General features: G+C 34.8%; 1 protein-coding gene across 3 annotated transcripts in view; it reads left to right on the top strand.

Moving 5' to 3' along the window:
* Window positions 1-267: 267 nt before the first annotated feature.
* Window positions 268-27,801, top strand: part of LOC146136313 (replication factor C subunit 1-like) — a 30,287-nt gene continuing 2,753 nt past the window's right edge. For all 3 annotated transcript variants that reach the window (XM_083395978.1, XM_083395977.1, XM_083395976.1), the window contains exons 1-18: window positions 268-676; window positions 2,924-3,044; window positions 6,494-6,589; window positions 6,765-6,955; window positions 7,658-7,742; window positions 11,994-12,460; window positions 13,065-13,244; window positions 15,182-15,315; window positions 19,781-20,195; window positions 21,940-22,062; window positions 22,952-23,103; window positions 23,264-23,438; window positions 23,616-23,738; window positions 23,933-24,059; window positions 25,783-25,995; window positions 26,189-26,282; window positions 26,680-26,848; window positions 27,236-27,353. In XM_083395978.1, the coding sequence (XP_083252104.1) occupies window positions 674-676; window positions 2,924-3,044; window positions 6,494-6,589; window positions 6,765-6,955; window positions 7,658-7,742; window positions 11,994-12,460; window positions 13,065-13,244; window positions 15,182-15,315; window positions 19,781-20,195; window positions 21,940-22,062; window positions 22,952-23,103; window positions 23,264-23,438; window positions 23,616-23,738; window positions 23,933-24,059; window positions 25,783-25,995; window positions 26,189-26,282; window positions 26,680-26,848; window positions 27,236-27,353 (2,986 nt within the window). In that variant the 5' untranslated portion in view covers window positions 268-673. The remainder of the gene's footprint in view (window positions 677-2,923; window positions 3,045-6,493; window positions 6,590-6,764; window positions 6,956-7,657; window positions 7,743-11,993; window positions 12,461-13,064; window positions 13,245-15,181; window positions 15,316-19,780; window positions 20,196-21,939; window positions 22,063-22,951; window positions 23,104-23,263; window positions 23,439-23,615; window positions 23,739-23,932; window positions 24,060-25,782; window positions 25,996-26,188; window positions 26,283-26,679; window positions 26,849-27,235; window positions 27,354-27,801) is intronic.

Here is a 27,801-nt window from a genome sequence, read left to right as displayed (position 1 = left end):
GAATTTTATTAAAGCAATTTGTGTGCACACTGTAGGTAGGCACTTGTACACATAATTCCAGCAAAAGGTTGAGTTGTGTTAGATTCACGAATTATAGGTGTGCATAAAAGCTTCTATGCACACCTTAAAATTTGACGCTGCACATGATACGCCTGGCATTAGATTGATTTCGTCTAAATATAGAAACATTATATTGTGAACTATTTTTTAATACATTTCATGCAATTGTAGTTAGATTGCTTATTAGCTTTACAACAACATAAAAAAAATACATTTTTGGCCTAATAATTTCAAGGTTACTGAATTTTCTCAAAAATAAAAATTTACATTTTGATATGTTGTGAAGGTGTTATGTGTCTCATCTGGCCATACCACACCAGTTTGTTTTAAACCTTAAAAATCCTTTTTATTAAGTGTAATTTATTATCAGCAGTTAACCTATATAGTTTTATTTCATGCTTTTTTATGTGTTTTGAATATAAAACTTCCACAGTTAATTATTATTTGACCTATTTCTGATATTTTTCTCATATGATCTGACTTTTAATTAACATTTCTATTTCTCAACCCTGGGCATAACATTAATTTTTCATTAAATGCTTTAGAAGTATAGTTTGACGTCAAACATTTTGATTTGCCTACACCGAAAGTTTTTGGATAAGTCAGTCTTAATATGGTAGGTACTTTTACCGTTTCAAGCCATTTGGAATAACTATTGTAAATTAGTAGACATTTACATATTATGAATAAAATAAGTTTTTGTATTACACTATAAAGTAATGTTTTTTTTTTCGCACAAGCTATGTGCCTCAAAAAGTTTTTAACTGTGCTGCATAGTACTTGCATTTGTTTTAATAACCTGTCATCAATACAGATATGTTTAAATGCAAACATGTGAGACTTGAATCTTTAAGTCTTAACTTGGTTAATCAAAAACATTAGAGCAATACCTATTACATGATCTGGAAATATGGCAGATCTCAATAAAATAGTGCAGGTGAATGGCCAACAAAGGGCGTGCGGGGTACATGAAAAGTCTAAGGCTGGATCCCCACCGGACTTTAGACACGGCACAATGAAACATGTCTGACTGTTGACTTGTTGCGTCGTATATGAAAGTGACTCTGTCCAATCCCCACCGACAAAGCGGGTGAAACAGACTTGGACAACTAGATTTATTTTAACTTTTTAAAATATAATTAGAATTAAAATTAGAGCATTTTAGTTTTAGACAAATTAGCAGTTTTGGAAAAATCAGAATTAGATTAGAACTAGAATTAGAGCACACAGGCAATTCATAAATTAGATTAGAATTAGAATTAGTTGCATTTTGCTCTAATTTAATGAATTAGAAAACTAGAATTATCTAGTTGTCCAAGTCTGGCGTGAAACTTGAAACCGTCAAAGCTTGGCTATATAATTCAGTTGTGACTATGGCGGGGCAAATGAAATGGAAATTTTGGACAAAATATGGATTTGGAAACGTAACAAGCGGTTTATATGGCAACACAAGTGCTGGGTACACCCTTATTTATAAAAATATATTAAGAGGGTGGTTCTTTCTATACACTTTTTTCGCACTGTGTTGACAAGCGCTAGGTACACCCTATTTTATAAAAATATATTAAGAGGGTGGTTTTTTCTATACACTTTTTCGCACTGTATTGAAACATGAAGATAAATTTCAATTTTGCGCAAGCATTTTGTCAAAATATTTTTTAACGTAGGTTAGCACTTTTAAAGTTAAAATTGTATTAGGGTAATTTAAGTTGAAAAAAATACCAGCAGCCTTTAAACGTATGCTAAATTACAATTAGAACAAACTGATAAAGGCTTTTCAACCGTAACAGAATTATATTTCCACAATAATTTAACAAAATATCTGATAAACCTTTTAAAATAACGTTCCTAACATAAAACCTGTAAAAAAACAGTGGTTTCTATCAAAAAACATCTTTAGTCACGGCAAAAAGTAGTGCACACGCTATCTCGCTAAAAACACATTTAGTCGTGTCTGTCTGCTGTGCTTAAGATCTGCGTCAAGTCTGGTCGCTGGAGACGCGACAACAAAAAAATAGCGTTCCATCTCATTAGTCGCAATCAAACTGCTTTAAAGCGCTTTTGTCTAACCTGTGGGGATTAAGCCTAAGCCGCTTGTTTAACACATTAAAAAATCGGGTGCAGGTTTGGTCTGTTGAAAACTTGCTAACTTGCCATACTTTCACACTGGCCTATTGCGATTCTTTCGTGCAACTTATTACTATATTAGTGCTCCACAACCTTTGTGCCGAAAATGCCAGGTGTGTACAGAGTTTCCCATGGTTTTTACTTAACTTCATAATTTTTTCTAATATTTAAAACATTTTTCAAACTTTGTTACACTCAATTGCCTAAAGCTATGTTTTAACTCAACTATCAGGTGAGTCATAAAGATACAACATTATTTTTAGCTATTATACAAAAGCGAAGAAGGTTACTATCCAGACATTCAAAACCCGTGAAATGCTGTTGTTTAAAAATTGGCATTTTTGCCGTTTTTCGCTTTTTTGAATTGCCTCTGTTCGCATTTGTATCATTGATCTTGGCTAATTATTACAAAAAATTCACAGCATTGCAGGAATGATACAAGTTGGTTAAACTAAAATTTTTATACCAAGTTTTTTGTAAAACATTGAAGTATTGAAACTGGTAAATATCCCATTTTTACTGGGAAAACCTCAATATTTGGTTCTGAGTATTTTATACACGTAAAAATAAAAAACGGACTACTATAGAAAAATATTTTTATTTTATTTACTCTAAAGTTATACACTACCGTAGCCGATTGTAATATAATAAATATTTTTGGTATAGTTTGCTTTAAACCATTTTTTCTCCTTATTTCTTGCATCATGTCTCATTGGGAACTTTTCTCTCATTTTAGCCAAAAGATATTAGAAGCTTTTTCAAAAAATCATCTAGTGACACAGCAAATGAAGCAGATGATTTTGTAGCAAAACCAATTAATAGGAAAAGGTCCAAAAAGAAAGGCGTTCTGTTTGATGGTTTGTATTGTACCAATTACTCTATAATTTTACTGAAATTATTGTCACCTAAACATCTTTCTTTTATAATTAGGATTCTACCACTTAGCTTTCGTTTTCGACTTATTGCTATCTACCTAGACTAGACCACAGCTCTCTTATGTGAACCTGAGAACATTTTGTGCAGCCTGCAACAAACCTCAAAATTTTGAATACTTATTCAACTTCTATGTCATGTGCTTCGATGTTTTTAGGTCGATAACAAATAATCAGCAATGAATATATAAAATAATATTAGGGCCATTTCTTTGTACAGGGTTTTTTTGTATGCTCATTGACATTTTATGACTTATAGTCATTCTGGTGTAGGGCTTCTCGAACTGTGGGTCTGTAAGCAAAAATTTGTGCTGGTTCCCCTTTGGCCTAGATAGCTTGATGTACCACTGTAGTGCTATTTCATTAATATTGTTCAAGACTTTAAGTAGTTATGAAGTAACAAAAAAGTTTGTCACGTAACGGTTTACATTCAAAAGGTTTTCGGTTTATAATATAAATAAATTGGTTGGTTGATCTTTTATGAATGGTGCAAGGCAATGATTGTCTTTTCATATTTTTTTTGTTTGAAATTTTTTTGTATTTTAATCTTAACTTTTGGGTCAAAGCGCCCCACAACTTGATAAGTGCCAATTAATCAATGTACTATTTTTGTCTGTTCCTAATGCTTCACGTCCCCCTCTAAATTTAAATTAAATTTGCATTTTAAAACAAACATAGTAGTTTTTTCGCGCGACGTCCAGTGGCCTTTTTTAAATTCCACTTAAATTGCACATTTTCGCATAACTCCAAACATAATATAACAAATTCATTAGCTTTCTGACGTCATATTGCATGTATTTCATATCCATTTTTGACCAGGCCCGCCATAACATTTTAAGTTTCCCATGCGGCCCGCGGCTAAAAATAATTGCCCACCCCTGCTGTATAGGGTTTCAAAATGTTGGTACATTTAATAAAAAACTATTGCCAGAAGAACAATTTTACAATTGATACAACGCTTGACAACAACAGTATATTCAATGAACTTGCCATGATCCTATCTAAACAGAAGTCTGTACTAGCAGAATTGTTTTCTGTTTTTTCTTGGGATGTTAAGTTATGCTACTGTCTATGCTACTGAAAATATGGTAAAATGGAACAAAACATTGTAATTGAAAATGGTTCCTGCAATATTGAGCAACAAAACTATCCAGACAATTGATTGTAAATGTTGTATATAACACAAGTCTGCATTTATTTTTCTGAATAAAAGTTGTTCTTGGTTAATTTGAGGTTGCTAATTTATGAAATGAGGTGAGATGTTTTCTATTCTGTCAATTTTTATATGGGCCGACACATTTTTTTCGGGACATATCTTGTTTATGCCGCTATTCTTTTTTGGTTTGCTATTGTATGTTTAAGACCGATTTTTGTCTGGAGCTTTATAGAAAAAGTATACATAGTAGAACTTGACATAGAGTGGTATGCAGGTGGGCATAAGAGGTTAATGAGTTTGCACCCCTAGGGGCCTTTGATTGGGGGGACAAAAAACCTAAAATATTGTGACATCATTATTTTAGCTCTCTTTAGCTATTGACTCCTTTCTAGCGGTCGAAAAACTTCTCTAAGTACAATAATTTATTGCTCTTACAAAACAAAATATTTTATGGCCGCTTTTAGAAAGAGGTTTCTCTTGGTAAAATAACTCATTGCTCTTACAAAACAGCATATTTTACCACCGCAAATTTAAATGCGAAATCTGGAGGCAGTGTACACCTCTCTGTTAGCACCTGTTTCGCATGTTGCTCCGACCAAAATAATTAAAAACTGGCCTGCAAAACTTAAAATTATTCCGCAGCAAGTAAAATACTAAAGTTGAATGCATTACTAGGGATGATGCTACAAAGTTACGTCATAACATACAAAAAATAAATTTTAACAACACTGCGTTTATTTGGTTTAAATTGGCAAAACTTTCGGTTTTTAAAGGGCGGCGTATTAGGCACAAGTTTTGCATATTGCTTGAAACAAAGAAAGTCTGTTTTAACAGTGATTGTGCGGATCGGATGCATGGTAAAAATTTACTGAGTAAAAGTTGGCAAAAGTATAGCAAACCATAGGCCTTAAACCATTTTAAGAGAACAAATAATACACTAAGAGGCAAGGCCATGTAATAAAGTTTCATCCATGGACGGTAGAATGCAAAGAAGCATTGCTAGAAGTTTCATTTATATGACGTTCATGAACTGTGTCGCCAGATTGGACCAATTTTCAAATTAATTTCACGTAGTCTTTACAACATCTCTGGCAACCATAGGCGCCAAACTTTACAAATTCCAGAGCAGTATTTTCTTACCAATGCTAAATTGCCTGTTAAATTCTTAAAGTTTAAAATTCTTAAAGTTTCTTACAGCTCTGTTAGGCTAAACAACTCAATTAAAATGGGCCAAACGTTACATTAAATTGAAAAAAATTGTATTTTCATATAATTTAAAAACACACTTTGAGAGATTCTGTGGCCTCTTGCCTATATTGTAAGTCAGGAAAGTTTTAAACACTTTTGGTTAACCAAAACTGTGCTACAGGAATTAATTTTGAACATTTATCGATAACATGGTCAAATTCCAGAGCGTTTTGATGCCCTGTCCGAAATCTAGGGCATCCAAAAACGCTCTACACACATGTCAGCTCCTATGCTGGCAACTACCCCTTCTGCATCAAAGCCATAAGTTAAGGCAAGAAATTTTCCGCCCATATCTCTGCTTGCAGAAACAAGATAACGAAACTATACAACATGCAACATATATACTAAACCACAAACCGAAGTGAAATTCATAATAGTTAAAAGTTTCCCTGGTAAGTAACGCTATTTAAACGGCCCATTAACACAAACTAACACTATAAAATTAACATTCAGCCCTAAAAATACACCCACTAATAAAATATACAACAACCAAGTTTATTTTAATTTTTTCACAAAATGAAATGTAATGATTTGACTGTTAGAACCAAAAAGTAGCATTAAACATTATTCACATTCACAGTTACATAAATATGGCAATATGATTATGTGTAAAATGGAATTTAAAAATTAATGACAGCACATATGTATCTATATGAAAGCTCTAAAATTAACGTGATTGCATATAAAAAGCATTACTGCATATAAAAATGGTGAACAGTGTTTTTTTAAAGGTGTCTTGGGAAACCGAAACGGTTCCCCAAATTTCTCCAGCGGTTTCCCAAATTTTGGACTTGCAACTTTTTGGTAATTAAATGAAACACTTGCTGTCTATTAAAACTACTTAGCGGTCACCCAAACTAAACCTTAAAAAAAACCCGGGGGGGTGCATAATTCTTTTTTGACTGGCTTCTCTTTTAGCTTTCTTTGTAAATTCATTCTTGTCTTTTAATGACCTAAATAAATCAAACAGATTCATCTGATGAAGAAGTTTTTGGTAAACATATCAAGAAGAAAAAAGTTTCAAAGAATTCCAACATTAATGACGCTAACATTATTCCAAATTCAGGTTAGTTGATTTCAGCTCTAATTAATACAGACATTTTTTGTTCAATTTAGTTTAGTTGTGACATGACACTAAATGTAAATTTTATAGTAAAAATTCACTAATTTAAAAATGTGAATAATAATAAAGCTCTTGGATATGTTGTTCAATTTTAAAATGGTATCCAAACTTATCTTAGATGAAGAGACAAAACCAGTTAAGCTAAAAAAGAATTCAAAACAGCATGAAGAAAAAACAAAGATTTTGTCGGCCACTACGCCAACCAATTTTTTTGGTAAATTTAATAAAACTCCTAAAACAAAATCATTTGCTACAAAGAGAAAAGCGTCCAATGAAAATTGCATTTCTGTCCTTAAAACTCCAAAAAAGGTATTTTATTATTTGTGAAAACAATGCTTTTCTTTTTTATACTCAAAAAAAATTCCTTACATACAATTAATTTTTCTTTTAAGCCAACTTTTAAACCTACAAAACCAAACATTCCTTGTAATGATCTCTTTGATAAAATGACTAATTATATATGGAAATTGGAAATACCATCAATAGTTTACATAAACTGTCAGTAAGATTTTAATCTTCCTGACCCAATTTGTGTAAAACCTTTGGGTTTGGTTGCCTAAAATATTCAGTAAATAAGTTGTTAATGTGACTCTTAAGAGTATTTTTATCATCAAAAACTGAATTCTGTGTGTTTTTCTAAGCCACCTGCTTTTTTATATCTGCACGAAAAAAGATCTTTATATGACAAGATAGCTGTTTTTTTACTAAAATGAGTTGTTTGGGTTTCAATTCTTAACAAATCTTAAATAATGAATCCTAGTAGTTTTTAATTAATAATTTAACTTCTTCTTTTCCGGGGAATATTTTTTTTTAGAATCATTAAAAGATCACTTATATTTCCCACAAATGATTGCAACAAAAAAGTTAGAAGTGTAGTTGTTTGGGGTATTTAAAAAAATGTTCATATTACAGAGGTTTTTGGTTTTCACAGCTGGACCATACTAAATAATGTAATGCAATAATGATTAATGTTGATGAGATTCAACTCTTATCCTCAATTTTATTGTGAAGGAAAATGTAGAATCTGTTATTATCGATGATCTTGATGATTTGTTGAACGAGTCACCTAAACCATTAAAAAGGTCAAGAGGAAAAGGTAAAATAACATTGATTTCATAGCATTTTATGTGTAGGTATTACTCTAGGTCTGGAGTGGCTAAAAAATAAGTCTGAAGCACAACTATGCAACATAAATCAAACAAATACATTCAACATTCAAGAGTAGCGCAAACAAATCAAATGTTAACTGCAATGTGAGTCTGTGTATGTTTAGGCTGACAAGATTTCTCAAAACACATAATGGAGAGTTAACAAGGTTTTGATTAGTTTATAAATAGAGAAATTCACATTTGAAATGCTAAAAAACTTGTATATATAACATAAGAGCTACATAAAACTGGTTAAAGAGTTGCATGCAGCTTGAGAGCCGTGGTTAGGCCACTCCTGCTTTAGGTAAGTCAGGTGATTTTGTAAAGTAGTCTTGGTAAGAACAACTTTCATGTAAACAAAAGCAGCTGTTCTTAAATGTTTTAATGTTTTAAGTCGCACTTCCTTGGGATAATTTTTCAAAACTAGTGCCCTTCTCTGAATAATATTTTTATTAGCCACACAGCTTAAATGTACTTTTAATTTCAATGATCTGTATTATACAGCAAGGGATTTTATAATAATATCAACAGGGCACAGTCAGTTTAAAGAGGCGCTTAAAACTCGAAAATGCTGAATTCTGCAAAAAACATTGTTTGTTATCTTTATTGTTTATTTTTTATGAAATTGGTTAAATAACCATTTATAGTGCAATAAATTTTTTGTATCACAATTAAAAAATGGTTAATGAAGACAGGAGATTTGTTTTAAGTACAAAACCCAAAATAAATTACTGTTCAAGTTTAGTTGCAATATTGCTAAAAATGTATTTAAGTGACAGTTTTGGCACACTTTAAAGAAAGCAAAAATCCAATATGGAGTTTTCAAGTTAGCCATCATCAGAACTGCCAAGAGCAGCAATAAAAAGATTGTGGGCCCGCAAGCTTAATATCAAGATTTAAAAAAGTTTTAAGTGGATCTGTGTTAAAATATGTCAATTTATGACGAGTGCAAATTTCCAGTGGACAAGGCTTAACAAAAATAGGAGAGCCGAATTTTTAACTTAGCAGCTGATGCTGAAGCCAGTGTTTAATGGCTTCAGAGCTGGAACCGGAGTCTATGCTGTTTTACTGTGTTTCCCTAGCTCTCGGTCCAATGCACACTAGTCTGGTGAGCACTTGCTTTTTTTTAGAATTTATATCCTGTGTATACGGTCAACTCAAGTGCAAACAGTAGACTAAAGATACCAGTTAATTTTGTTTCACATTAGCTTTAGACATTTACCCAATAACATTAAAAACATTGCCGTTTTGGACAGCGAGTTGAACCCTGACAAAAATAATATTAACACTTGCGTAAAGTGGTGGGTGGCCAATCCTCAAAACCCACTCCCTGGATACACCAGTATATAGATTTTTTGCAGTTTATACATCCTAAAAGCCCCATTTGTGTAAAGAAACAGAAACTTTGCTTTGACAACTTAACACATTTAAAAATTTCAAAACCTTAACATCAGCTGCCTTTGTACTAAATGAGACAACATTGGATACAAGCACCATAAATATTTTCATACAGCGATATGCATCCAATCCATACTTTTAAATAAAGAGTAACCTTCCTAGTTAAAACAATGCATTTTCAAAGTGTAACAGTTCCAATTTCTCAATATAAATGGCAGATTTGGATTTAAATTTCTTGGTATTCAAGTTTTAGGATACAATAATATTCTACTTTTGAACAACCCTCATTGAAACCCTCCAAATAAATTGTTGTTTAAAGCAGGCCAAAAAAAAGAAAAGTTAGTGAAAAGAGTCGCAAGGTAAATCGGATTTGTATAAGCGGATTGCTAAAGTAACCAAGAAAAATATGGTTCGATCTAGAATAAAGAATCCAGAATATCAAGTCTAATGTATTTTTTATTATTCAGTTATCTTCCATTACTTGGGGAGGAATTTATCATAATATACTCCTTGAGTGACAAACTGCAATTATTGCACAAAAATGTGCTTGCATAAATCTTTGATGTAAAAAATTAAAAAAAATATGAAAAAAAACAACAAAACTTAACTCTTTGCCTTAAAGTGACTGCAATGTGACAAAATGCACTCTTTTCACCCAAATGAAAAAACTTTCATTCACCCTTGTGAAAAAACTATGTTCACTGAACAGGTTGAACACCCGAAATATCCGCCCCCGCCCTGCTATCATTCATTTCTGACTGTTCACCCTTATTCATCCCTTTTGGTTGGTTCACCCCTGTAAAAAATGAACCATTCACCTGATTAAGAATCACTGCACTAGACGACATACCCAGAATTAATAAGTTATTACATCATACTCTGTACTCTTATTGTTGAAATAATAAAAAGCTTAAGCAACTGACGTTGTAAAAATAGTTATTGTTGTATTCAATACAATATTTTGACTGGAAAACAAAACATAAGAGGCTGATGATAATTGGAATAATTAACTACTAACTTACCCACAATAAGACTTATAAAGATTCAGCCCATCTGAAAGCGGTACTTAATCAATGGATAAAATTTAAAACATAAGCACCCTCTAGCCAAATTGTTCTCAGTAAGTTTTTAAAGTGTCCCTATCACAAATGGTCTCCAACCTACGAAAAACCTGTTACCTGTTGGTAAGTGATATTATTTACTGCTGAAATACAAAATCACTCACTACAGGACACAATCAGATGCTAAGAATTTACATTGTTATAAATGGGGAAGATGCTGTACTATGTGACTATACACCTTTTAAACATAATACCACACAGTAATTTTGCTAGAGCTGTGTGGTATAACCATTTACCATCACAAAAAAATTCTTTAGAAAACCACTGCTAACAACTTATATTATTAACCTTAGGTGCAAATCTGATAACTGTTTATAATTTATAGTTTTACACTATTTTCAAAACACTGAGTGTAAAGCACAAAAGTCTTAACCTTGCAACATTGATTTGTATTTTTACTCAGATGATAAACTTAATTAGTTTTATTTTAACATGATTTTAACAGTCATTCAGAAAGTTGTGTAACTTGGCTGCTTCCAAAGAGAATAACTGATGACCGCATGACAACTTTTCTCATTATATATTTTTTAGGTTACATTGGTTACATTTAATAAAAGGGCTATAGGGATGCTCAAAGTAAAATATTGAATCAAATCCAATTCTGTTGTTTATTTCGGGTAAATGGAACCGATATAATTTAATGTTTTACCGCCGATTGTTGCGCCTAATTGTACGAACACGTGCTGTAAGTTGGCATGTCGCTGCGGCGACCAATTTATAGTGCCGGCTTTAAATGTAACCTGGTAGTGCAGTGTCAGCGTTTTTTCGGACGATCAATTACTTTGCGTCTGGCGATAACGTTCGTCTAATAATTAAGTGTCAATCAAGCGTTATTGGGCGAGCGACTAACGTGTAATGTCAGGAGCGGAGTTCGCAATTTCCCTAAATGCGTTAAGTTGCAAAAGTAAAACGCGCTGTCGTGCTGGCCATCGAGAAAATGTGCTATAGGGTTACTTAAGGCCAACTTTAGGCCAATATTCAGCGAGGTTATGCAGTTATGCACAGCGTAAATTGTCAAATATTCGTTATGTCAATAGTAACTTTGTATTCTTTGCAGTAAATTATTTGACTGCATAACAGATCAATTAGTCAAAAAAGAAGCACTAAGACCCAACAATGCTTTTAAAAACTGTACCGAATTGCTAAAGAGTTCTGTCTGCAGTGTTGCATTGTACTCACTATTGGCAAAAATATAAGTTTTGGCAACAACCTGGACAGTGGACATGTATTACAGTTTTGCACAACTGCTTCAAATGACAGTTGTTAAGAATGTAAAACATTTTTTATTATAATGTACACATGTTAGCAAATTGTTTGGGCCACTTATTGCTGTGAATGTGGGCCCTGTAGGGTAGAAAAAGATTAATCCATTCTCATAACAAAATCGAGGTTAAATAATTTAATAAAAATATACTAGGATTCGCTATTCTGGATTCGTTATTCTAGATTCGAAACCTATTATTCTAGAATACCTTGGTATTCTACTGTAAACATCCCTAGCTATAAGTAACAGACCATATTTGAAACTCATCACTTGCTATGCACAGTGAATGCCCAGTAATTCCAATCCTAAGGATCCAGTGTTTTACTTTGAACATACTTAGCTGCAATTTAAAAAGTTGGAGCTAATGAACATCATATGCTTGTTTTGTTGTGTTAAATTATTTTTTTTGTTTTTAGAGTCTATTTCTTCTAAGCTTGCAAAGGCTGCAGGTAAGGTTGATAAATCCTTATCACAAAAAGTTGGACTGTCACACGAAAAAGAAAAAAGGTTAGAAAGACAACCCACTGTTGAGTCCAAATCAGAACTTATTTCACCATCCAGGGAAGTTTTACAAGATCTAGTCAAACCATCTCTAATTAAACCAAAAAAGGAATCCAATTCTACTTTAAAAAAAGATAAAAATGGCATTGCCACAGACTCTAGTAAAATGGAGACAAATAATAATATTAAAACAGAAACCAACCAACTAAAGGACCACAAAGCAGATCTGACAAAAAAATCTGGTAAAACTACTCCAGAAAAGAAGAAAGTTACAAAACAGGAGGAACAGCAAGGTAGTGCAAAGAAAGAACGCTTTATGAAATACCAGCAGTGGCAAAACCGCTCTGGACCTTCTGCTCCTGGTTCAAAGGAAATTCCAAAGGTCTTACATAACATAGTATAATGTACTTACCATTTAAGAATTTAGTTCTAGACCAGGGGTCCGCAAATAGTGGGTTGCGACCCAAATTTGGTTCACGGAACAATCAAGTTTGGGGCTCTTAATATATTTTAAAAGCGGCCTATATTTGGTAAATTTTTAATTGTTTCCATGAACGCAAAAAAGTTGAGCTTGTTTGGTTCAAAGTGGCAAAATTGGGCTTGAAAAAAATATTCACATATTGCCTAAACTCTTGAATCGACGAAAATCATAAAAAATAGCCTTGTGTCTAGTTTGTAAAATTGGTTGTGGACGGTATGATTCACATTAGCAGGCCGTAGGTTGCTGACCCCTGGTTTCGTACATATTTGTCTCTTATTTTTTTGTAACATAATGATCTGTTTGTATTTTGGATAAAAACTATTGGCATTTGCGGCATATTTGTGCAAGTATCTAATTTACCTCTTCACACTTCAATATAACACTAAATTAGCATTTAATTTGTAACTTATGAGCAAGCTTTATTATGACTGTCATCAACCTGGTACTTGGAATTAGCTATCCTAAACAAATTCTGTTAGATTTGTCAATGAAAGTTATGTTTTAGGGTGCGGACTACTGTTTGGAAGGATTTACTTTTGTTATAACTGGGATCCAGGAGTCAATGACCCGTGAAGAAATTCAATCGCTAGTCGAAAGATACGGAGGCAAGGTAACAACCTCTGTCAGTGGAAAGACTTCATATCTTTTAACAGGCGAAGATGCAGGACAGTCAAAATTAGCAAAGGTAAATTTAATTTGTATTTCTTGTATTATTTAAATATGAAGCAAATTAAGTAAATGAATGCAGTTGTTGTATTGATCACAAAGTAGGTAGATATAACTATGATTTGTTGTTTTATGTTTGTAAAAAGAACACAATAACTGCTGTCGATCTAGTTTCTACATGTTTGGTTGTATCGGAAACACTTTTTCCAGGGACAGATCATGGCCCATCAAATTCTATTTTTAGTCTGTTTTAAATACTAAAACCGAAATTGTTTTCACGCTTTCGCGAATCTCTCTGTCTTTCTTGTATGTTCCACGCAAGTTTTTGCCATTTTTAGAGGCAAATGGCATCCTCTGCACTGTGGCACTTTCTCCAACGAAAGATTAACAAACGTACTGTAGCCCAATACTTATTTTTTTCGCTTCGGTTGAAATATATCAAGAAATGTACATAAATTTTATCTGTGCTCAATGCATGACGTCTCTGAATTAAAGTTTGCACTTTTTAAAACAAATCTGGTTGTCATTTTTCCGCGCTTTGTGCGATGCCTTGTGGCCTTCTTTAACTTCATTCTAAATTGCACATTTTTGCACAACTCCAAACGTAATAACAAGTTCGTTAGCTTATTTGTTTTATACCATCAGAGTATGACTTCATATTGCATGTATTTGACATCGCATTTTTGACCTGGCCAGGCACAACATTTTAAGTTTCTCATGCAATAATTGCCTACTTTTTTATATCATCGTACGACGAATAATTATAGCTTTACCTTCTTACTACTATTTCACAATTGTTTACATTTTAAAAGAGTAAAATTTAATTCAAGGCTTTTCGACTTTTTTGTTTTCATGGACCAATCTGCTTGTTTTGTTGACCAGTAACAAAGTGGATAGTCACTGTTTAAATGGTTCTACAAATGAAATGAACTAAGGTTTTGTATGTTGATTCACAACAAAATGTATCTTTTGTTTCTATTAGCTACCAACAGATAGTCCAATACAAATGCATGTTTGCTCCTTGGTCCAATCTAGAATTCCTTACTTTGCCTGTAGACATAAAGTTGCATACCACGGTATATATACTAAATGTAAAACAACGCCGACTAATACTTTATTTAAGTAATGTTGTAACAATACTTAATTGTTGAGATCATTTAATACAAGTCTGTACTTATTTAAAATCGCAGTACATGCACCATAAAAGAGTTTTACCTTGTTGGCCGCATTAAAACGTTGCACAGGCTGAATGCGGGGAGTAGATAGACCCCCAGTTAAAAAGCACTGTTGTTGATTAATATCTCTCCCAACAGGAGGATTTGTCTGAAACAAGACCAACATTACTTAAATGAACTCTGTAAAAACATATTAATGTTGTTGTTTATAAAACATAATTTTAGAAAAAATGCAGATGCGGTTGTCTGCAACTTATGGAACTTAACTGTCATACCTTTATATACCACCTACAATGTTTGATAAAAAATAGGTTATTTGAGCATTCAAGCTAAGAATGGTTTACAATTAAAGTGGATACATCAAAATCAAATTAATATTTTTCTAGTATTGTCAGTAAATATATCAACAAATAGAATACACTCTTCTACAATGGTAATTAATATTTATTAATATGTTTCCCTAAAAGTGTGTGCGCTAAATAGCAAAAGCCAATACGAATACTGTGTGAAAATTCAAGCCAAGTAGTGGCATAATCCTTGAAGATATTATACTGGTGAATAAATCTGAGCAAGATTCTTAAAAAAGGTTTGCATGATTCTGTACATAAAAAAAATATTATATGGCATACATCAGTAACTATATACATAGCAATCAGCAATGGCGATTCTCAAACATTTAAAAACTTGTTCTTAAGAGAAAACACATAAAACTATATATAAAACTATTTTGTTATGTGTATTATATTTATTGTCAAAATAACAAAAAAGTTCTATTTTATAGGCGGAAAAATGCAAAACGAAAATTATTGATGAAGATGAGTTTTTAAACTTGATAAAAACTCTTCCTGGCAAACGTTCTAAGTATGAAATTAAACTAGAAACAGAATCAAAAGTGACATCCACATCATCTACAGTGTAAGTACAAGGTTTTGATACCTAATTTATTTTATGCCACTTTAAACCAACAAAAAATCTCAAAGCTTATTACTGCTTTAATTCTTAAAAAAATATCAGTCAAACCAAAAAAATGAACGTAATGCTAACATAAAATACTATTTTTTATGTTAGTGACAGTGTTTTTTTTTTCATAAATTACATCAGAGGAATCATTGTGATTTCATGGATCTAAATCAGAGGCGTGCAACATACGGCCCGCAGGCCACAGCACAGCCCGCGCTACCTATTTACGTGGCCCGCACAGACTCCGTCAATTAGCCCATTCGTTGTAATACTTTTCACTGTTTAAGAAGTTACTTGTAACGGAATAATTTGCATTTTTTAATTAGTATTGCGTAACACTGGGCGAACCTCCATTATTGCGTCATAGTGGGCATTTTAGTAAAACTGCCTTGTTCTGCTGGTAATGATTCAGTTCAGTAACGTGATCTTACTTTATGGGTGCAGTGTTTTGAATATCTACATAATAAAAGAGAAAGTTTGTGAGATGTGTGTGTGTGTGTGTGTGGCAAGATGTTCACCCGGTCCGTCGACTAACAGTCGCTGGCAGAGCAAACGCCGTCGTCGACTAACCGTCGCTGGCAGTGCAAGGGGTCGTCGGCTAACAAAAGGAGCGGCGACTCCCCGCCGTGTGCTCCCCTCTCCCCGGGCGCGCGAGCGACATAACACATGTTATAATTTATGTTAACAAACGTATGCAACTATCCAAGTAAAGTCTTAAGTTCAACAGTGCCAAATTTAGGCAGAGTTTGCAAAATATCGCGTTTGTTGTCGCAGTACGTAAAAGATAGTCCAAGTTTTACATATCCGCGCAAAACTTTTTCAAGTGCAATTACCTGTCTGGACATAAAAATCAAATTAAGTATATTGGTTTAATAAAATTAGTATATTGGTTTAATAAAATTATTTAACGTATCCGTGCAAAACTTTTTTCAAGCGCAATTATCTTCCTGGAAATAAAAAAATAAAATTAAGTATTTTTCCTTAATAAAGTAAAATTTTAATGTTTACAACTAAAGACTATTATGTTTAGGAAAACCTCTTAACGTAACCGCGCAACACCCTTTGTTCAAGCGCAATAACCTGCGTTGACATCAAAAATCAAATTAGGTAAATTGCCCCTACAAAAATATGTTTTATTGTTTTAAACTTAAAATATGTTTGACGTGCTTAGCCGTTGGGTATTTAGTCCTTGCAGCGGTTTTAATAGTAGCCAATTTTCATTTTTAAGCGAGATTTTACTTACGTTCAAATAAGAAGTATGGTACCGGGATTACGTAAAAAGCGCAATTACCTGCCTGTACATAAAAAAATCAAATTAAGTAGCGCAATTATCTGCCTGGACATAAAAAAATCAACGTAAGTTTATTTCCTTAACAAAGTAAAGTTACATGTTTCCAATCCAACTAAAGACTATTAAGTTTAGGAACTTATTGATGTCTGTTACCGCCTAAAATTTAGAACGTAACCGCGCAAAAAACGTTGGAAGAAGTATGGTACCGGGATTACGTAAAAAGCAAGGGTTACGGGTTTTTCTGACGTTGGACGCGGCTTAATCTGGCGTTTAGTGCAAAGGTTTACCATTCTTCACTTTTATAAACATACTTTGAATAAACATCAAGAAACCTACACGGATATCTACAACAAACCTTCCAACCATATTGTGACAGTGATTGAGGCCTAAGCCTAATGGCTTCTTACAATGTGTTTATCCACGCATTTCTTGGCAGAGTTCGCAAAATATTGCGTTTTTTGCAGCAGTTTTGTTAGGATTCTTTTCATGAGGTATTAAGACACTTACACAGACACGTACAGCAACCCTAACCGAACCGAGTATAAACTACGCAACATTTGGCCGAAGTTTGCAAAATATCGTGTGCAGCGGTTTGAACACTAAGCAAATTGTCTTTTCAAACGGGATTTTCTTTCGTTGGATGCATGGTACCTACCGGGATTACGTATTTGCTTAAATTTCGCGCATTTTAAACAATTGCTGATACGACTTTTTTACGTTTGTTAGTGATTTTCGATCAACATATGTCACGGGTGTTTGTTGCGTAAAATATTACGTTTATTGCAGCGGTTTCCTTAACATTCTTTTATGAGGCATTAGGACGCTCACACAGACAACGTACAGCAACCCTAACCGAGTATAAACTAGTATAAACTACGCAACCTTTGGACTGAGTTGCAGCGGTTTGAACAGCAAGCAAATTTTCTTTTTAAACGGATTTTTTTTTCGTTTGATGCAATATGCTACCTACCGGGGTTACGTATTTGCTTGAATTTCGCACGATTTGAACAATTGGTGCTAAGACTTTTTCACGTTTGTTAGTAATTTTTGATCGACATATGTCACGGGTTTTCGTTACGTAAAATATGCGAGACGTCTTTAGCCAAGGTTGTGTGTTTAGTAGCTCCATTTTAAAAAAACACACAACGTTGTAATTTGTTTTGATGTTAAATGTATTTTTTAAATTATCGGCTACAACATATAGTGGCTTCAGGAAGAAGATTATACAATGCTGGTAACATGCGATTACTGATTAAATGGTCAGAGCGCGTTTGCGCCTTACCTTTAGCGACTCATTTCAGACACAAAACTGCTTTTTATACGTTAGTTTTACACTGTTTTAACCAAATGCAAAATTTAATGGCAATTTACGGAGACCAAGAATTAGATCTTTAGAGCCACGCAGATAAGTCACATAATTAAACACGACATTCCATTAATGCCGCTTTCACACATGCTGTGGGGTGTTACTCTGATTGTGGGGAAGCATTAGGTTAACCTTTTTTTTAGACACACAATATGACATGATTTGCAACACATCACATGATTTGAAATTTCTGTTTAGTGACACGCAGTGCAAACGTTTAGGCATAAGCAAATTTGTTATGACATTAAAAAAATGTGTTTGTATTATTTATGCCTCTTAGGAAGTTCTTACCCTATCCGTAACATTACTTTTTGGGTATATTTTTGTTACCACATTTATATTCCATATTCATGGTATATAACATGAGGCCAGCAGTTTAACATGTAACAACGTAACGTACAATAGTGTTAAAGAGCCTACAGTATGTTGGATTGTTTTATTTTGTTTAACCAGACAAAATTCAGGTAGACTTCGTACATTATGGTGATAGTTGTGGTGTAATTAACTTTTAACCAGTTAAAATAACTGGTAAATATTCTATTTAACCTCGGCAACGCCGGGTATTGCGTCTAGTATATTAATATTTCACATTTTTTCAACAAAAAAAAATGTTCAAAAAATATATGTGTTGTCTGGCCCGCAGCACCATCATATCTATACATTATAGCCCCTTGCGATAAACAGTTGCACGCCCCTGATCTAAATCCTTTTTTTCTAACGCATAGGTCGCGACCTAATATTGGTTTACCTGAGATCCCTTGAAAATTATACGTACGAATCACCTATTTTTCTTGCAAATAATATAAATTTAGTTCAACATTCATCATATATATGAGTAAATAAACTGGACGTACCTTGATGACCTACTTTTCACACCTTATGTTAATTTTTAAGTTATCACATAGGCATTTTACATCCAACTTCATCTATTTTTTACCTCCATAAGAAATCCCCTAAATTCTGAGTAAAACCTAATATTTGTACCAACGCAGGAATTAACGTGGAAAGGCTTTGTATGCTGTGTTACTTTATTGATGCCTTGCAAATCGTTTTGTTTTCTTCATATGTTTATCCGGTTAGAAAGAAACATTTCAGTCCAAAGGCGCCGTGACTAGGCCTACCCTACCCCTCTCTAATTACCAAGTTCAAAGTTTAACAAAATAAAACATTATTTGTTTTTGTGCTTTGCGCAAACTTGTGCGATGTATTTTCGTAAAACCATACGGCTGTTGGAGTAAATGGTTTACAACAAGTTTCCCACAGCATTTTGATGTACCATCAATACGTCACATCCCCTTCAAATAAAAAGTTAAAATTAAAACTTATAAACGCTCTGCCTCGTTGGATGTATTTCGACTTCATTTTGTTTTACACATTTCCAAGTTTGACAGAGAACAAAATTTCATTAAGGATTCTTGTTTTATGGGGTAGATTTATGACGTAATCTCTAAAATGTGAAAAACCCCAAACAAAAACTCGGAATGCCTTTCTTTGCCGAGGCTCAGCTCGCGCAATTAACTGAGTTTAATATTTTCCTAAATTTTGGGTTGCCTTAAAAATGTTTGAAATTACTCATCTAAACAATATTAAATTTCTAGATTAAAGTGCCAGCCTGTTTGGTGGGGTAATTTCTATATTCATTTTAAATTTTAATATAGTTAGAAATTAGAATGTATATTTTTTGGTTTTAATGTGTACTATATCTATATGAACAAAGTTGAACTTAAAAGTCACTATTTTTGGATATTATTTTGTGTATTTAGTGCAAAACCATCTTCAGTAAAGAAAGAAGTCGGCCTTCCCAATACTGAAGAACTGTCGAAAAACAATTCCAAGGCAACAAAATTGTCAAGTGGCAAAGTTTGTCCTGACTTTAAACCGCAGCAACCGGCGCCAAAAACAAACGTTGCTGCTTCCCTGATGTGGGTCGACAAATACAAACCGGCAAATGTAAAACAAATAATTGGTCAACAAGGCGCAAGCAGTAACGTACAGAAACTTCTTAAATGGCTGCGTAACTGGCATGCAAACAACCGAAGTGCTAACGGTAAGGCAAAACCGAAGCCCAAGATTAATCAGTGGGGCGGAGGAGACCCTACCGGAGCATCGTTTAAAGCTGCCCTGCTATCTGGGCCACCAGGAGTCGGCAAAACCACTTCGGCGACTCTCGTATGTAAGGTCAGTGTGACTTAGTATTAAGTTAAAACACATCGTCAAGCTTTTTTGCTGGAAATTGTTTCAAGCAATCCACTTGAAGTATCGGCATTTAAAAAAAATAACTGCTGCAACAAAGCATATGATAGGCCGATGACTAGCTATCTGATAGCAGTTGCGTTACTTTGTCGCCTCTCACTGACCATTGTGAGGTAATATTCCTATTATATTATATTATCGTGCAACCAGTTTGACCTGTTGCCTTGACGAGACTTTGTGTCTATTCGACATAAACGATGTTCAAGTAAGCACCTACAGTTTTTTCTGTACATGTTTAAGGTTTCCCAGCACAAAATAGTAACTTAAGGATATCTGAATTAAAAGTTTGTGACTACACAATTTTGGGTATCGCTTATCACCATTCATAAATACCGAAGTCTCAGTGAAAAAGTGATTTTCGTCCTTGTCTGCATGCCCACGACATACCTTTAGCAAAGATCTTCTGCTCTTGTAGAAATTAAAACCAAATAAGAAAATCGCCAAGCAATTCTTAGGGGGGCGCGAGCTCTACTTCAAAATTTAAATTTTGTTCAGTGATTTTAATGGTTTCTTTTGGCTTAGGCACCACTACAGCTGTACAAACTCTGTTTTACTCAACTTTACCATAGACACTGCAAAAAATTTCGCGCTCCGCGTATAATTTTATTTATCTACTGTTTATAAGCACAAATTCTATTTGCGTGACATGCATGTTTTCTGTCTATTAGTTATACCCATAACATCGAAGGTATGACGGCCCTATTTATTTGCAGTTTGCTAGCTTATAGATAAACGATAAAAGTTATCCCCCTTTCAAACTGATTTTTTTAATATATTTTATATATGGTAACAGGCTAGCAACCAGGGTACTTGAACTTTTTGCGCAAATCTACAATGTTTTTTATTGTAATATTGCCGTTGTATTATGTGTCGTCACATATTTTGAAAAACGATAACGCAATTTTTAATTTTTGCGCTTGACATCTTTTGCGTTCGACTCCACATCTCCCTTACATCACGTTTTTCAAAACCAGCTCGATAAAAATCAATGTGTTGAGCCCGAGTAATTTGTTGTGTTGTGTGCCCAATAAAACAAGCCTCCTGAATTGCAGTTTAGCCAATTCAATAAAATAAAACCCAATGTACTGAAACGTCGACACCTTATCTACACCGCTCTACCTATTCAACACCTAAAGGCTCCAACTGTAAAAACTCAGATGATAACAATTGCGTCCTACCATTTATAAGTGATGTTTTGATTTGCTTTTCAGCCATACTAACTGAAGATGATACAAGTTCGTATCGAAAGTCGAAACGTCTTAATCAAGATGCTGTCGATCTACTAGACCTTTTTGGCTTTGAAATTTAATAATAAAACCCAATGTTTTTCGCGTTTCACGCGACAACAATACACTTTACTATTTCCAAATTGTCTCAGTGATATCTAATTGAAAATTGCCGAATTGCTTTTCGTTGGGGGCGCAAGGCATGGGAAAATTACGAAAGGGGGCGCGGCTGAAAATAAGGTTAAGAACCACTGGTCTAAACACATTGAAATAACTTGTTAAACAGTTAACGGCTCACGTGAATGAGCTTCGCAACCCAACGATTGAAAAGCGCTGTGTTAGAGCCATAGTATGTAAAACAATCAACGGTTAATCGGCTTCTCCTTAAACCGCTTTCGGCGATTTTGCCTTGGGTAGCCGTTTTTTCATTAAAACATGTTTAGGAACTTGGTTTGAGCTTCGTGGAGCTGAATGCTAGCGACACCCGAAGCAAACGAACGCTAAAGGAAGAAGTTGCGGCTTCGGTGCAAAACACCAGCATTGTGACGATGTTCGGTCAGCCAAAGGTAATTTTCCACTATTAATAAAAAAATAACAACCAAATGATTACGGAGTACCCGTGAACTAAAAAAAATTAACTAAGATTTGTTAGCATATGCCATGCGATTAAATAGACACATGCATATAATAAGTGTTGTGAAAGAGAACACTTTGGTGTCTGTTTAGTTTGAGCGTTAAAAAGTGTATTGTAGCGGCCCTGTAATTTCCCACATACGTGTACACCAGGGGTTCTTAAACTGGGGTCTGTGAACTAGTTTTAGGGGGTCCATGAAGGCCTAATTAAAGAAATAGTGTACACTTAAGAAGTAATTATTTTTCAAAGAAAATACTTTAATTAAAAATTAAACAATTTTGCACTGAATGTATAGTTCGACTCCATTCAACTTTCACATTTTTCGGACCGAAATAAACAGAGTTATGAAGTATATTTGTATTGTGACGTCATATTATGACATACTTTTGGAGAATTTCTTTCCTACCGGGGTCCATGCAAAGCAAAAAAAATTTTAGGGGCCGCGGTAAAAAAAGTTCAAGAACCCCTGGTGTACACGAAGTGAACTTTTTTCTTATTTCACTTCTCTCGTTTTTTATGCGCGCTGTCACCGCTCGTTTGGCCTTTTCGTTTTGGTCGCTGAATAAACTGGTTGTCGCCTTAGTATTAATATTAAAAATTGATTTGCCACATCCTGTCAATCGTGATGTTAAGTGCACGACAGAGCTCACCTGAATGTTAAAAACAATGTAACGCTTGTTGAGAAATAAGCGGGAATTGGAACCATGTATTCTATAGTCTAACCTTTTTCATAAAGACACGGATAACTGGTAGGATTCACGATCGCGTATCACTTTATACCCTATTCGAATCTTTCTGTGTTTTTTGCATTCAACCCATAGTCGGCTACCACAAATGGCGAGGATTCCAATCATGTTCTCATCATGGACGAAGTGGATGGAATGGCCGGAAACGAAGATAGAGGGGGAATGCAGGAACTCATTCTTATCATAAAATCAACGAGGATTCCGATAATATGCATGTGTAATGACAGGTTCGACTTTACTCCCAAGTAGTTAGAGGTGGTTTCAGTATATGACTTTGAATAAATGTGGTGTCAGTGAACAATTTTTGGTTACTTAAGAGATAATGCGATCTTTTAAAGTTTCGAAAAGGTTGCTGTTTATTGTTCATTGTAACGTTTTTTGGCAAAGGTCTTCACCGAAAATGCGCTCTCTCACCAATCATTGTTTCGATCTGCGGTTTCAGCGCCCTCGTGTGGAACAAATCACCGGCGCGGTGATGAGCATTTGCTACAAAGAGGGAATGAAGGTCCAGGCCCCGGCCGTCCAAGCTATAATAAGGGGATGTAATCAAGATATTAGACAGGTATAGAAAGCCATTGCCGAAAAAAAGTTAGTAAGCATTTTTCCCCGCGAAATTTATTAACGGAAGTATGAACCTATTTTTTATGTGCCCACTGTGTGAATAAAGTGCATTCTGTTTTTTCAATCTTATCTCATTAATAAGCCTCACTTCTAACTATACGATGCTCAAATTCTACAGGTTCTTCATAACCTTAACATGATACGGGCAAACGATACAAATCTGTCCTACGACAACGCAAAGGCGCACGCCAACAAGTCACAGAAGGACGTGAATCTTGGCATTTTTGATATCGCTCGAAAGGTTAGACACCTGTCATTTTCTAAATTCAATTCTACTATTATTTTTGGTCTGAGACCAACCGTTTACCACTGCTAAAACAATGTTTAACATGATGCTTTCCTTGCTGTATTTTTGTTACTAAATGTGAAATTTACCGCTGTCCACTGGTCTTTTGTTGCATTTTTTTAACCTAAATAATTCCATTTTATTTTTAGCTTTTGTCGACTGAATCTGCTTCTCTGTCTATCACGGAGAAGTCAAATCTATTCTTTATGGATTACTCAATCATCCCAAAGTTTGTCCAGGAGAATTATCTGCATGTTACTCCATTTGCATCGAAAGGTACATTCTTAATACGAATTCGATATAAAACATATATATAGTTGTACACTACAGGCATTTAAGGTGTTTTGGGGGACCGAAACGGTCCCCCAAATTTCTCCAGCGGTTTCCCAAATTTTGGACTTTTTGGTATTTAAATGAAACACTTGCGGTCTCTTAAAACTACTTAGCGGTCACCCAACCAAACCTTTAAAAAAAAACTGACTACAGGTTTCCTTATAGTTGGGATTGCTAATTATGTTTAGCCGCGGGCCAGATGAAAAATAGGATCTGAAATACACGCAATATGACGTTATACTCTGACGGAATGAAACAAATAAGCTAACGAATTTGTTATTACGTTTGGAGTTGTGCGAAAATGTGCAATTTAAGTCGAATTCAAAGAAGCCCATAGAACGGTCTGCAATGCGCTAAAAAATTGCGACTATGCTTGTTTGAAACTGCAAACTTTAGATTAGATTTAAAGGGTTACGTCACTACGTGAAGCATTAAGGACATGAAAAAATACATTGCTTGATTATTGGCGTTTATCCAGTTGTGGGGCCCGTTGACCGAAAAGTTAAGATTAAAATACGTGAAAATTTCGTACAACAAAACTAACAATGTTTTTTCTTCTTTTAAAAGCTTTAAGTTATCAATCTGTTACTTGCAATACAACGGCCTTAGGTTGACAAAATGTGAATCGGTATATTTCAGAGTTTAGAAAACTGTAAGGTATTTCGTTTATATTTTATAGACGGAAAACGCAAAAGTTTATAAATATTAGGCTAAGTTTGTTAAACTTTCGTTGGAGAGAGTGCCACAGTGCAGAGGACGCCATTTGTTTGTAAAATTGCCAAAAAATCGCGTAGAACATACGAGAAAGACAAGAGATTCGCTCGAAGCGCGAAAACAATGTCCGTTTTACTATTTAAAACAGGCTAAAAATCGAATTTGCGGGGTCTTGACTATATCCGTCAACTTGCCCTGGTTTTCGCTTAGCCTACGTATTTTTAGAAAAATACGCGGCTGATAGTCACTCTAAAAAAATACGCGGCTGATAGTCACTCTAAAAAAATACGCGGCTGATAGTCACTCTAAATATTATTCTACCAAAATAAATCACACATATTTCACGGTCTTGGTTTAGTGTTTCGCCTGAAGTTAACGATTGCACACTAAGCGTTTTGACGCACGTGTTCGCTTTGCGTCGTAAAAGTTCGCTTTGCTAACCGATAATTCGCTGTGTCTTATTATTTTGTTATCACGTCATTACAAATCACTATTTTATGACGTCATACCCGTCACTAGTTTATGACGTTATTATTCATTAACTATTTGACGGAAAAATCCATTAGGAGGAGAATTTCCTAAGTTGAAAATTCGGGACCCCCCTTTTTGATTTTCTGGATACGCCCCTGATAGTATTTTGCGAAGGAAGTCGGACTTTGGAACATTACCTGTTGTTTATTTTTATGGAAAAACTTCTCGTAGATAGTATGTCATATCACATTACCAGTTCCAACATGTAATCAAAATTCAGAAAGTTGTACCGTACAATTATAAAATAAATAACTCTTGTTTTCCTATTCCCTAAAAAAATAAATACTTTTCTACACTTCATAGTCGAGTATCACTGGCACGATAAATTTAAACTATTTCAGGAGCCGATGTCATAGTATGTGTCATAGCTCATAGTACCGCTTGGCTTAAAATAAAAGAAACGCTGTTTTCCCTTTGCCAGGAAATACAAAAACTCATCTGAAACTGTTGAGTCAGGCGGCCGACAGCATGGCGCTTGGAGACTTGGTCGAAACCTCGCTGCGTCACGATCAAGCTTGGTCACTTCTACCAATGCTTGGACTCGTGTCTACAGTGCTGCCTTGCGACTACATGCGCGGCGGAATGCACGGCATGATCAACTTTCCCAGCTTCTTCGGCAAACTTTCCACCACAGGTTAACTTTTCCCATCTGTGTTGTAAAGAAAGCTCTGCAAATAATTTCACAGAGCCTGTGCTAAAAATACTTACCTATTATGTTTACTAGAAGTTACCCATCAAACTATACTACAGAATTATATGTTTTATTCAGTCGGCGTTCTTTAGGTTTGTGCTTAAATATTTTGTAAAAATATAAACTCGTTATTCAGGCAAGAATAGACGCCTTCTACAGGAGCTGAAGTTTCACTCTTCGCTGGAAACTTGTGGCTCGACTGAACAAGCTTTTAACCTTGATCTCTTGCCGTAAGATTACCATTAAATGTTGCCGCAATACAATATTCTAACACTTAAAACACATGCATATTAACATAAGACATATATTTTATCCCGAACATGACACTTCAACAGTGTGGCAAGTTGCAACCAATATATTGGTCCACTACCCTTACGAAACGTTTTGATAAAATTCCATTGATTTTCTAAAGGCTATTTTACATAGCATAAAATCACATGCTATTCCAAATAATCTTTTTGCCGTTCTGCTAAATCGTTTATTAGAAATCTCGATCCTTAAAAAATATTTGGTTGGATAATTTAGATATCAGCCTTAAGTAAACAGTGACGCTGTTGAGCTCAGTAGTTTTACTGCCAACAGTGGCATTGTACTTTAGCTGATTTACGTACTTTTGTCGGAATATAGATATCTCCGGTGGCGTCTGCTTCAGCCGTTAGTAGACCAAAGCAACACTGGCGAGAATCACATACAACACGTTACTGCTCTGTTAAGTGGTTACGATTTTGTGCGAGAAGACTTTGACAGCCTGGTCGAGGTGGGACAGTTTCCGGGGAGAGTAAATCACTTGCAAAAGGTTTCTATGTGTGCTTTATTTTTCGATTGGATTAAACTGCTTAGTGCTTACCCATTAGACTGAAAATTGCCAACCGAATGCGACTCTTCTCCTTGGCGATGTAACCCCGAAAGGGTTCATGTTATTTTCACATCATGAAGGTTGTTATCCATAATGGTTGTATCGAGTTATGCGTATTCTAACATCTTGTTCATTGAAAATTGACATGCTTTAGTGGGCGCATTTAGGCATTTGGATTTGAATGCTGCGCTCTTATTGGAACCACGCGTTTGCTGTCCGGAGAAAAATGCTGTGGAAAGTGTTGTGCATGTTCAAAGTTCTAAATACTTGGCAAATCGAGTATCTATTTATGTTGTTGTATCCTCTGACGATCTTACATTCATTCAGATTGACTCTAAAGTGAAGTCGGCATTTACCCGCACCTTTAACAAAGAGAGTCACCTGATTCCTTACGCCGTTCTCTCCGCGTCCGCTGCTAAAAAGAAAGGCAAAAATGCTTCCGAAGGTGAGCTTGGGAAACAAAATTTAACTATTACACAGACTTCGTTAAACGAATAAAAACGCATTTAATGTGTGTGTGATTAGTAGGGATGCTCAATGTAGAATATCGAATCCAATTCTGCCGTTTATTTCGGGTAATTGGAACCGATATAATTTAATGTTTTACCGCCGATTGTTGCGCCTAATTGCACAAACGCGTGTGGTAAGTTGGCCTGTCGCCGCGGCGACCAATTTATAGTGCTTGCTTTAAATGTAACCTCGTAGTGCAGTGTCAGCGTTTTTTCGGGCGACCAATTACCGCGTCTCGCGATAACGTTCGTCTAATAATTAAGTGTCAATCAAGCGTTATTGGGCGAGCGTTATTGGGCGAGCGACCAACGTGTAATGTCCGGTGTGGAGTTCGCAATTGCCCTAAATGCGTTAAGTTGCAAAAGTAACATAGCGTTGCAAAA

Source organism: Ascidiella aspersa, chromosome 8, assembly GCF_963924565.1.
Source record: "Ascidiella aspersa chromosome 8, kaAscAspe10.2, whole genome shotgun sequence".
NCBI classification, from domain to species: Eukaryota; Metazoa; Chordata; class Ascidiacea; order Phlebobranchia; family Ascidiidae; genus Ascidiella; species Ascidiella aspersa.
This window is presented reverse-complemented; position numbering and strand designations above follow the sequence as displayed.